General features: G+C 38.2%; 1 protein-coding gene and 1 long non-coding RNA gene across 3 annotated transcripts; both read right to left on the bottom strand.

Moving 5' to 3' along the window:
• Positions 1-1,165: 1,165 nt before the first annotated feature.
• Positions 1,166-12,761, bottom strand: faim2a (Fas apoptotic inhibitory molecule 2a). Of its 2 annotated transcripts, XM_026936461.3 has the most exons (12): positions 12,545-12,761; positions 9,811-9,900; positions 8,760-8,893; positions 6,305-6,369; positions 6,132-6,185; positions 5,610-5,660; positions 5,428-5,467; positions 5,300-5,337; positions 5,123-5,210; positions 4,929-5,024; positions 3,548-3,601; positions 1,166-3,453 (listed from the first exon to the last, which is right to left on the bottom strand). In XM_026936461.3, exons 2-12 carry the CDS (start codon positions 9,893-9,895, stop codon positions 3,307-3,309), a joined length of 852 nt encoding a protein of 283 aa, XP_026792262.1. In that variant the 5' UTR covers positions 9,896-9,900; positions 12,545-12,761; the 3' UTR covers positions 1,166-3,306. The 2 variants fall into 2 exon arrangements, with proteins under 2 accessions (XP_026792262.1, XP_026792263.1); XM_026936462.3 differs by lacking the exons at positions 1,166-3,453; positions 3,548-3,601 and adding an exon at positions 3,642-3,993.
• LOC117597086 (uncharacterized) lies at positions 8,900-9,816 on the bottom strand. Its single transcript, XR_004578012.2, has 3 exons — positions 9,681-9,816; positions 9,558-9,576; positions 8,900-9,400 (listed from the first exon to the last, which is right to left on the bottom strand). It is a non-coding gene; the product is annotated as an uncharacterized LOC117597086 (long non-coding RNA).
• Positions 12,762-12,838: the final 77 nt, after the last annotated feature.

Consider the following 12,838-nt stretch of genomic DNA (forward strand, 5'->3'; position numbering starts at 1 on the left):
ATCAGACCTGGAGGTGGATGTGCTACAAAAGCAGAAGACCACTCCTCTCTGCCAAAAACAGGAATCTGAGGCTATCATGGGCACAGGCTCACCCAAACTGGACCGTTGAAGATTTAAAAAAAAAAAAAAAAAAAAAAAGAAATCACCTGTTTTTTTCCTAATCTTCAACTGTCCATTTTGGGTGATTGTTGTTCAGAGATCACACTTTTTCCCCATTCTGATGTTTGATGTGAAGCTCTTGGCCTGTACATGCATGATTTTATGCATTGTGCTGCTGCCACATGATTGGCTGATTGGATAACTGCATAAATGAGCAGGTGTACAGGTGTTCCTATTAAAGTGGATATATAAACCCAGCAATAAATACATAAAAATAAAATACATAAAAAAATACAAGTCATACTCAATTTCAGATCATATCATTGCATTGTATGATTTTAATGAGGCCACTGATACAACAGAATTGGTTCTTAACTGATTTACCTATTTATACAAAGTTGTAAAAAAAAAAAAAAGTTATTAAAGTTACCACAATTAATTATTTACATAAATAAACATGTTTAAATGATTCTTTTTGTTTATTCCATTTCTAGTCTGGACATAAATCATTTAAAAAAAATGTATCAGGTGTCTGCAACTGCTATGAGCTCGTAAAAATCAAATGCACGTTATTTAGTGTTCACTGTCAGTTCAGTGTTTTCAGAATGTCCCACAAGACAATATAAACCAATTTAAGCCTTTTAACTTCCATTCCATTCAAAATGAGAAACTCCTTCTTTTGACAAACACCATTTGACCTATGACAATAAGGCTGATGGTATCTAATACTAATAACGGATAAAAGGACAACAAATAAAATTGATACCATCACATAATCCCGTGATGAAGGTAAATTTGGCACAGTGTGTTTTCTACACAGAAATTGCATATATTAGCCAACCAGGAGGGGAAAAAATGATATCCTGATATTTCAACACTGATGTTTCTAAATTAGACAGCATTCAGAGGAGATGCCTAAAATACACTGATCCAGTAAATACTAAAAGGTCGAAACTCTCCCAGTCAATGCAGGTTATTGCACAATGGAAAGCTGTTTCACTGATGAACTCCTCTGGCTCAGCACAAACTAATAAAATTAACCATTTTATTGAAAAATATGAGAACATTTCAAAATCCGACACTATTTTAATTATTGTCACAGACATGACTATGAAGCTTAATGCTCACTATAGTTACTGTATCAGTACAATTGAAAGGATTGAAATTTAGAATTGAGGGTTAAAGGTCTTGCTCAAAGGTACAATCTTCCAATCAGTAGCTCAGAACCTTGACAACAGAACCTCAGGTGTTTTCACAGAACCAAGCAATATTCTTCTATCTGATGGTTCAAATTCCAAGACGTACACTATATGGTCAAAAGTTTGTGGAGACCTGACCATAACACTCTTATGTGTTGAACATCCCATTCCAGATTCAGTCCCCCTTTGCTGTTATATAAACCTTTTGAGAAGGTTTTCCACTAGACTTTGGAGCATGGGTGTGGTGATTTGCGCCCTTCAGTCATAAGAGCATTAATGAGGTCAGGCCAGGCCTGGTGCACATTTGGCGTTCCAGTTCATCCCGGCTCTGTGCAGGCCACTCAAGTTCTTCCATTCCAACCTTGGCAAACCATGTTTTCATGGAGCTCACTTTGTGGCCAGGAACATGTTTGGGCCCCTTAGTTCCAGTGAAGGGAAACTGTAATGCTACAGCACACAAAGACATTATAGACAAGTGTGTGCTTCCAAAGAACCAAATATGGGTGTGATTGTCAGGTGTTCACAAACTTCTGGCCATATAGTGTAATAGTTTTTCCCTATAAAAATTAACTTATAGTTTTAACTGTGAATCAAATTGTACAAATCTATTTGCACAAACCTATTTGTCAAATCTGTAACGTTTGAACGATCATCACTTACAAATTCTGACAAGTTTCCTCATACTTAGAAAAGAATGGACAACCAGTTTACTCCAAAGTCACTTATAAAGAAAAGTCTAGGGGCAGTTTTTGGGGCACTCAAACATTGACATGTTTGTAAAATGCTTTAATGAATTATTTAGGTATTAGTAACGTAAGAAAAAATTGTGTTTATGAGTTACTAGTGTAGCTGTATGGAACTAATGGTACATACCACAAAAGCTCAGGTAAATCAACAACTGCCTTTCTGTTATGAAAGTGTTTTGAGAAAACAGGTTTTCTATTCTTTTCTCAGTATAGGGGAAATGTCTTGAAATTCTTCTCCGTGGTAGACAGAGATTCGGGTTGAAAAATGCTTGAATTTCTGAAAGTATTCCTTTTACTTTTAGTTAGACAATACAACATCTTTGCTTTTGTGATCAATATTCAGAACTGAAAATGAAGCAACATATAGCATGATTGTCTACTACACAAGCAATACCTGCTGCATAGGTACTGGAACAATATTAAGAGTAAGTGCATTCACTGCAACTAAAATCTTATTCAATCAACAGTAATTAAAACATGGACATGTTGGCATTTATTGTGTAGCTCTTCTGGAGAAAGACACCTCAAATAGACTAAATTAGGAATCATTTTGATCCCCCCTTTCTTTTAAATTAAATCAAAGCAGACTTAAATACCCTGATGACTGTCTGAAGCATTTATTTAACAAATACATGATTAACTGTTCACATTAAATATCAGCCTTGATGCCTGAGCATCTTGTGTGTATTTAGGCGACTCCACACATAAGCATTATAACTTTGTACAGATTCTTCTTGGAGATTGTGGATGAGTAGGCTATTTTTGCAGATGTCTAATAAAATATTTGCCTGTCTCTGTGAAAACTTTCACATTCAAACAGTGGATATTTGTGTCACAGAACGTGATATGATTAACATGAGACTTGACTGTGTAACTGTCATTAGGCTGTAAGAGGCAGTTTAATCAGAATAGCATTCTTTCGATTGACTTTACTCTCATTTTCTTTATAACTGGCTCACAGTGGAGACTGGAGTATTGGAGATAAAGTAACCTACTTTTTTTTTTTTGAAAGACTGAAAGCGTGCAATACGTCATGATTGTCAATAAAGTGCTATTTCTTTTTCTTCTCCTTACTGCAATGACATAAATATCAATATAACAATATAACAGGGTTTAAAAGGCAAGAGAATTAAAGGCTGTGGATTCTATTCTACGTAGTAAGGAAGACACCTTGTGGAGGCTTGGTGTTAGTGAGGATAGTGTGTCTGTAATGTTATCTAGTACAGAGGACAGGAGACAGGGGGCAGAACTTGTTCCTGGCCTCACTCACGGCTCCAGAAAAGCTGCAGTAGGAAGATGTAGATGTAGACGATGTCCATGTAGAGACAGAGGGCACCAAAGACATGCTCCTCAGGGCTCAGTGAGTAACGTCCATCACCCATCAACAGCTGCATGTCAAAAGCCAAGAACTAGAAGACACAAACGACAAACTGAGATCACACCTAGAAGCCTGCAAACATTTAGGTCTGCTGCAAGATGTGCAGGTGGAGCAAGCGCACTAACCAGAGTGAAAACCAGAGCACCCAGTCCTGCAAACGCAGTCTGCAACCAGGGTATCTGTGAATGAGAGTAAAATGAATATGAATGTGGTACAATACTTAGATAAATAACAAACAATTATACACATATAGTGGAAGGATAAGCTTGCAAACCTAGAATCACAATCATTAGTACATCACAGTATCTGCTTACACTTTCAAATTTTAAAGGATGAAATTATGTAAGGAATAAAACACAACAGGGTGTGCTGTTATAGGAGAATAATTAATAAATGATGGGGTGGTGTGATATAGCCCGATGCAAAATGGACACCAAAGTTGATCATTCCCTCACCAGCTGCTCTCTCTCTCTCCTCTCTCTCTCTCTCCTCTCTCTCTTTCTCAAAAAATGCACTGTCATTTTACCGAGAAAACAGAACGTGTAAACTCCTTTGTCTTGAAGTCTGTCCCCTGCTGAGAAACTTTGTTAAAAGAGCAGAAACCCAACATTCCTTCCATAAATGTTAGATAAATATCTCTTAAAACCTTATAAAGAAAAGTCTAGGTCGCAACTTATATACATTTTACATTGTTAAACAGCAACACATTTTTTTTTTTAAATCTGTTCATTATTAGTCTTGATTAGATTATGTGGATCGACCGCTGAACAAGTCCCTGTGTATGACCTGTTACTATAGAAAAAAAATATCAGAATGAGGACATTAATATAAACCTATCGCTCATGTTACAGCCGGAACTACTATCTGAGCCGTGCTGTTATACAAAATAATGCACGCCTACTGACCAATCAGATTCGAGAATTCAACTGCACTGTGGTATAAGTTCTTATAACAACACACACTGAAGTGTTTTATTCCTCTTATACAACAGCAATTTCCGACAATTATACTTTTTTAAAGAGCAGCACATCATGCTTTTATCTGTTTATAGTTACATTTAATGTTATGGAACGTCTGTGAAACAAGTTTGTTCCTGTTATCACATATAAACAGTTGTTCCCTCATCGTCTTCTCTTTTTTGTCTCTACTGAAGTTAATGTAACTTCTCTCTTGAAGTTAATATGTGCTATACATTTATAATAAGTGTTATACATTTTCTTTGTTAAATAATAACAGGTTTTTAATCTGTTTATTAGTAGTCTTAGAATATGTGGAGTGTCTGCTTTACAAGTCTGAGTGAATTTGCCATTACTATAGAAATGATAAAGTATTAGAAAATGTGCATTGATATAAACCTGTGATTTGCCTTGCAACCAGAAATACTGTCAGAGCTGCTGTTGTAGAACATTAATCAACACCTTCTGGCCAATCAGAATCAAGAATGCAATACTGTTGTTGTATAAATGAGATCATGGGGTGGGGTGGGTTATTTACATATTAACTCACATATCCAAATGGTGCAGTGCTGAGGATCAGCAGCCCGGTGAACATCAGCACCATCATGAGGGAAAAGAGCAGACCGTGACGAGAGGTGAAATCAACCTTAACCACAAACGAGGGTGTGAAGTGAGACTCGTGTTTAAGTCACAATTTACACACACAATGCAAATTCACACAAAAACACTGCGATATGAGCTCACCTTGGACTGGAAACAGAAAATGGTGATGCACAAACACACCAACGCGGTTATACCTACACACAGCATCACCACTTTGGTATTATGGAAGCTGAAAAGAAAAACACTTATTCAGTAATAACAATGCACAAGAAAGCGACAAAAACAAGTACGTTAGAATCGCTTCTTCATCCTGCTTACCTAGCCAACATGCCTGCCATGTAGGACATTGCCAAAGTCTAAAAAAGAAATGACACTGATGAATTATTTTTTACCAGGTCATTCAATGGAGATCAGTGTATTTAGAGCTAAGGATAGAAATTACTTACAAAGATTCCAAGAAGGATCATGTTGGTTGGGTATCTTCGTCTGTGGGGCAAAAAACTATCTGTAAATCCTCAAAAATAACCAGAAATGACTTGTGAACACTCATGCACTTTTGTAAGCAGGACATTAATTTCTTCATTGTCTCAAAAGCTGAATGCAATGAATGAGACAGTCTTGGTTTTACCGAGCACTTTTACTGCACACCAGCACCAGATATGTCCCCATGAAGGTCATGCTACAAAAGACAGAGCTTTGTCACTTTGCCAAAGGAGATCCAGCAAAAAAGGGTTTTGTGTACTTGATTGTATTCTCAGTAAACATTTCAAGGATGTGTAGGACTGTTCTTGCCTAATTAATCCACTATTCACGGTTCGATTACTGTTTTCAAACTGTTAGGTTCAGACCTTATATCAATATAGGAACGCAAATTGAAGTAAGACAGATAACACAAAGAGGTCAAGCAATAAGTTATCAGTTAATTCTTCTGTCGTAGCAAACATAATTCTGTTCATGAAAATATCAAACTGTAGGACAAATAAAATAATAATAATTAATTTTATTATTATTATTTTTATTATCAATAATAATAATAATAATTTTAGTTAATAAATAGCTAATAACTAATCAAATTACTCTCAGATAGACTGTAATCTGTAGAGGATTTTTAAAACATAAAGTAAAAGTAGCAAAATGGAAAAACACTTACTATGAGGCAAGATACAGGATACGATTGTACTGAATAAACTGCTGCACTGGCTTACTGCAGGGAAAAAAAAAACACAGACAATAACTGTGTTAATGTTAAACCTTCACATTACTGCCTTGGCTAGCCTTAAGGACTGTCATACTCGGGAATAACCATGAAAATGTGTGTCTCACCAGAAAGTAAAGAGTGCTACAACACTGAAAGTCACTGTTAGCTGAATCATGAGGATGCAGTATACCTGAAACAGAAATAAACTGCACTTAGAGAAAATATGTTGAGCATTTTATTTTGTTATACATAGACATGTGTAAGGAATGTATAAGGGTCAGTCATCAATTACACTGCTGTGCCTGGGGTGCCAACAATTATCAGACTGACACAATGAAATGTAGAAGCATAATGCTCTGTACTTGCTGAGTAAGTATGATGTATGATGTACACGATAAGCACAGATTTATTCTTGTGTTTGTATGTGGATGGTGGTGCATACTGTGTATACTATTTATACAGTTAAATCTAAAGTCATGGGAAAAAGAAATTCTTCAATTCTATGTTTTTATTTATCAGGACCAAAATTACAATTGTGTGATCCTCACCAACTTCTATAAACAAACACATAACCTCAGGTGACAACAAAAAAACACAACAGAATTCAATATGTAGTCATTTTTACCCAAAAAGTAAACCAGCATTCAGAAACCAGGTGGGAAAAAACAATACACCCTTCCTACTTCCACAATCATTAAGAGAGAAAATTAGCAGCCAGACGTTACTAATGAAATGCACAAGATTATTTAATCATCAAGGAGTACGACTACCTCTATAAAAGCAGAACCTCTGGCAGTTTGGTGTTCTGAAGCACTCAGCTATGTGTCTACATCATGCCAAGAAGAAAGCCACGACCTCAGACAAGCAAGTGTTGCTGCTTCTGGGAAGGGTTATAAGGCCATCTCCAAACAATTTGACATTCACTATTCTACAGTGAGAAGGACAGGTTACAAATGGAGAGCCTTCAAGACAACTGCATCCTAGCAAATTCAGTCCAAGGTCAGACCATTTAATGCTCAGAGATATAAAGAAAAACCCAAGAGCTACATAATGTGACCTACATGCCTCTGTAAGAACATTAAATATTTATGTTCATGACAGCACAATCAGAAAAAGACTGGACAAGTATGGCTATTATGGAAGGGTGGCTAGGAAAAAGCCCCTTCTCTACAAAAAGAAAGGAATATTTGATCATCATGCACAGGGCCATGTTTGGTGAAAATCGAACACAGTGTTTCACCACAAACACCTCATACCACCTGCCAAGCACGCTGGTGGCAGGGTGATGATTTGGGCTTGTTTTGCAGCCACAGAACCTGGGAAACTTGCAGTTATTGAGAATGAACTCCAGTTTATACCAGAATATTTGAAATTGGTCCATGCAGCAGGACAATGATCCCAAGCACAGCAGCAAATCAAAACCTGAATGGCTAAAGAAGAAAAAGTAAAGGTGTTGGAATGGCCAAGTCAAAGTCCAGACCTCAACCCCATTGAGATGCTGTTGTGAGATCTTAAGAGAGCTGTGCATAAATGAATGCCCCTACACATCAGTGAACTGAAGCAATGCTGTAAAGAAGAGTGGGCCAACATTTCTCCAAAATGATGCGAGAAACTGATAAACTCCTACAGAAAATATTTACTTCAAGTTATTATTGCTAAAGGTGGTTCTACATGTTACTGAATTATAGGGTGTACTTATTTCCCATCTGGTTTCTGAATGTTGGTTTACTTTTTAGAAAAAAAGACTACATATTGAAATATGTTGTGTTTTTTTTTGTTGCCACCTGAGGTTATTTGTTTATAGAAGTTGGTGAGGACCACACAATTATTATTTAGGCCCTGATAAATAAAAGCAGAATCCAGAAAAAGGCAAAGTTCATGCGACGTGCAAACCAAACAGCCAGGGCAAAACCGAAACACAGAAACCAGGGAGAGAGCAAAGATCATAACCAGAATAGCAACAAATAAACAACAACTTGGTAACTCAGGTACAGACATACTGAGCGTTCCCAGGTGTGGGTGTTTAGTAATCAGGTGAACGTGATCGAGTTGGAACTGTAGTCCATGGCGGCCATATTCGTAGGCCACAGTGTGTTCTGGGAAACAGAGTTCTCTGCGTTTGTAGCAGTTTTCCTGACAGGTGTACCTTCTTTTTCCCATGACTGTAGGTTTATCTGGTTATAGCTAGTGACATTAGTACAAAAGCGTAAATTTATAAATGAGTTGATTAATTTCTAGCCTATATTAAGGCAATTTTATAGCCCATTCAATGCCTGTTGAAAGTATGAAATCATTAGTGCTACAATATTTTCGTTGTGTGTAGATATTTGTGTGTGTTGTGTGTAGATGGAGATATTTGACATTGTGTGTTGTTGCTTACTGGCTGTGATAAATTTAGCATGTGCAATGGGTCTGGCAATAATACCCATGACTGGCTAGAGCCTAAGTAATCAACAAAGCCAGGAGGATAATCGACATCTTTCCCAGCCAAGGCAGAACTGATTATTCTATGACTTCCTGATGACACTTAAGAATCTGTAACTTTCCACACATGAAGTATAAGAAGCAACAGACCCTTACCTTTCTGATGAACATGCGACGGACGTTCTTGTCCTCCCAGTGGCTTCCACTGAGGCCATCAAAATTGCCATTGGAGCTTGGATCAGAGAAGGGTGTGGATGTATCTGAGGTGTATGGGTTTGCGTACCCTGGATCTGAAACAAGGAGACAGGAAACTATTTAACATTAACCATTAAAACATTTTTAAACAAAAACCTGTGTGACCAGTGGTGGAAACTGGTGGAGTGTGTCAGTTAAAATTCCATCCAGTGGACAAGAGTCATCTATAATTATCCCCATTTTTTTGTAGGTTAAAAACTATTTTATGTCACAGATGCTTGAAATGGAGCGCATTAGTTCTAAGTGTGAGTATTAATGCTGAAATGTCAGAGGAAAAGAAAAATATTGACAGCCATAATCTATATTAAAAAACTATCTGTGTTTCAAATCAAGTGGGGTTTTTATTGATATTCCTCTATATAGCTTGTACACATTGGAACGAAACGTCGTTTCTCCACAACCATGGAAGCTGGTTGTTCAGTTATTCCTGGTTGATCAGTGATTCCGTGCCATAGGTGGTTCCTGACATCATTATTTTTTCAACAGCCTTTAAAAAGCTTGTTATAGGACCTGTATTTTGCTTGTAATTTGGTCCAACAGATCTGTAATGGAAAAAAAACAACCTTCTCTAATGCACACAGGTAAAGTTCAGAGAAATTATTCTGCTTACATCATCACCCATTTCCCTATTTTTTAAGTTTGTTCGCACAATTTTTCACCGTATTAATAAACAAAACAGTGTAGAAAATGTGGACAGACCTGCAGCAGGATGTGACAACTGTAAAGAATAAAAAGTCATTGGTATACGTGCATAAAATACATAAAAGTCCATTGGTATAAGTGCCACATATTAGCACTCGACAACATGGGTGCCTATGATACCTGTGACTACTAAGACCCAGAGGAATCATCCCATGCCTGCACAAGCATCAGTGCTCTATAGTAATGGCACTCACTGGGGCCGGCATGTGTATCGGCCCAGCTGGGATGTAGGTGGGAGAAAGAAGCTGACCTGGATTGAGCAGACTTCCAGCAGCTTGCTGTTTATCTCCTGCTGTAGCCTCGGCGTAGCTCGGAGGGGAAGCTGGAAGACTCATACTGCCTGAGAAAAGGGAGAAAAGGTCATAAAATAAATGCATGTATTTAAAAATATTTGATGGTTAGATGACTTTGTTTGAACTACACTTCCCAAGCAAGTCATTACACCTGCATAGCCTTAAAGTCCCCATGAAATATCTTTAGAGCTGTGTTTGATTTCAAGTAATGGATAAAATAATAGTATTTACTCTTATTGATGGAGAAGCCCCGATTTTGTATAAAGACAAAACTGCATTTTTGATTAATCTGAGGTAGCAAGACATTCCAACACCGAGCAGCTCCAAGATGGTAAAACACTCCTCCTCTGAAAACTGCCTGTCACATAACTGCCAATTTGCACAAATTCCACCCTCTTTAAAATGAATAAACACCAACCATTATTCTCAACCAAGAGAAAGCTGTAAAAGGGAACGGTGCGAAGAAAGATGCACAACCAAAAACACACAGATCAATCGTGTTCGCTGCTAAGAAACTGCTACTGTAGAGAAATACCCACCTGCTGGGGAAGGACATATATGTTCTACAGAACATTTAAATGGATGAACACAAGATCAGTACATGTTGAGTCATAAAAAATGTACGTTTTCCCGGAAGTGACCAACTATAACATTAAACCGAGAATATCTCCAAATATGTGGTGTCCAGGGACAGGTCCAAAAGCGCTGAAACATCTATTTTGATTTCAGGGGCACTCTGAAGAAGAATAAATTTAATTTCTAGCTAAACATTTAGGAGGCAAATCCTTTTTTATTTGTTATCAACAGTTTACTGGGTAAAGTATAAGTATACATATACATATACATATAAATAAAGGGTGTTATCTTTACACAGAGTAATTTGCCAGAATTATATATAATCTTTTGGGATATACACTGATCAGCCATAATATTAAAACCACTGACAGGTGAAGTGAATAACACTGATTATCTCATTACAATGGCACCTGTGAAGGGGTGGGATACATTAGGCAGCAAGTGAACAGTCAGTTCTCGAAGTTGATGTGTTGGAGGCAGGAAAAATGGGCAAGCGTAAGGATCCATGTGATTTGACAAGGGCCAAACTGTGATGGCTACGACTGGGTCAGAGCATCTCCAAAACGGCAGGTCTTGTGGGATGTTTCTGGTATGCAGTGGTTAGTAACTACCAAAAGAGGTCCAAGCGGCTGTGTAGCCGCAAACCAGTCAGTGTGCCCATGCTGACCTCTGTTCACCGCCAAAAGCACCTACACATGAGCATCAGAACTGGACCATGGAGCAATGGAAGAACATGGACTGGTCTAATGAATCACGATTTCTTTTACAGCATGTGGTCGGCCGTGTGTGTGTGTGTGCGTCGCTCACCTGGGGAAGAGATGGCACCAGGATGCACTATGGGAAGAAGACAAGCTGGTGGAGGCAGTGTGATGCTCTGGGCAATGTTCTGTCGGGAATCCTTGGGTCCTGGCATTCATGTGGATGTTATTTTGACACGTACCACCTACCTAAACACTGCTGCAGACCAAGTACACCTCTTCATGGCAAGGGTATTGCCTAATGGCAGTGGCCTCTTTCAGTAGGATAATGCGCCCTGCAACACTGCAAAAATTGTTCAGGAATGGTTTGAGGAACATGACAAAAAGTTCACGGTGTTGACTTGGCCTCCAAATTCCCCAGATCTCAATCTGATCTAGCGTCTGTGGGATGTGCTGGATAAACAAGTCTGATCCATGGAGGCCACTTACAACTCGCACCTTACAGGACTTAAAGGATCTGCTGCTAACGTCTTGGTGCCAGACACCACAGCACACAGAGCTGTTTCGTCAGGACAAGGGGGACTTACAGGCGGCTTTAATGTGATGGCAGATCAGTGTAAATATTAACTAAAATATTTCAGGACTGTATTTATAATTCTAATGGGCTATCTGTGAGGATTATACAGAATTGTAACTATACAGAGTCCAGCTGTGTCAGAGAAATGAAATACTTCTTTAACTATACTCTTTAAAACAAAGGATAAAAAGAAGAGAAAGAAATATTAAACTTATAAACTGCCACAAAAAAATGGAGAATAAACCTTCCAATGTAATAGCCATCATACTGTATATACTGTATTAACACACTGTAATGCCAGTCTCATTTTTTTTAAAACATTATTTCACTAAAACATCTTAATTAACAAGCTCATACGCTGTAACTAGCTCGTGTAAGGAACCTGACACGACACAAGACAACCGGAAATGCCTTGTTAGCTAGCTCCACCACCAACCTGAAGGCCACTTGACCATCACTCTATCTAGTAACTAAGTAACCGAGCTCGCTCGATTCCAGCAGTCTGTGCTACTTTCCGCACCATATTTCAATAAAACCCCGCCTTCTGAGCCAGGATTGGCTAGATAAATATGGCGTCACGCGTTAGTATTAGCTAATTCGTCACTCATGAGCAGTATGGATTACTAGCCAATCGACGGGAAGTAGGAAGTTGATGTGTTATGTCGCAATGTGGGTAGGATAAAAAGAAAAAGGGACCCACAATAGCCCAGAAATCTGCTGTCGAATGCTAGGTAGCTAATGTCTGTACCGTAATGAGCTCCTCCGTGTTCACGAAAAGAAAAAAACAGAAACCTTAGCTCAATAAATTATACAATTTGCACATGTCATTAGTGTACTCACCTTTAACGGTAGACGTGATAGTTTTCTAAACCAAATCAATTCACACAAAAGGAGTAATAACGCAGGAGCTGAGGAGAACTATTGGCTGCGTCCTCGCCAGTCTACTACACTACCGAGGTGTGTGTAATATAGGAGATAAAGCAGTCAGTCACAGAGCGCGTACTACTTAGTGTGATAGTGTGAATTCAGGCGTATCAGGAAACTCAGACCAAATGAAACACCACTAAATGTAGTATTGTAGTAAATTTACTGTAGAAATTGTCGAGCATAAATGTAATACAAGCTTGACTTCCA

Source organism: Pangasianodon hypophthalmus, chromosome 4 (genome assembly GCF_027358585.1).
Source record: "Pangasianodon hypophthalmus isolate fPanHyp1 chromosome 4, fPanHyp1.pri, whole genome shotgun sequence".
NCBI classification, from domain to species: Eukaryota; Metazoa; Chordata; class Actinopteri; order Siluriformes; family Pangasiidae; genus Pangasianodon; species Pangasianodon hypophthalmus.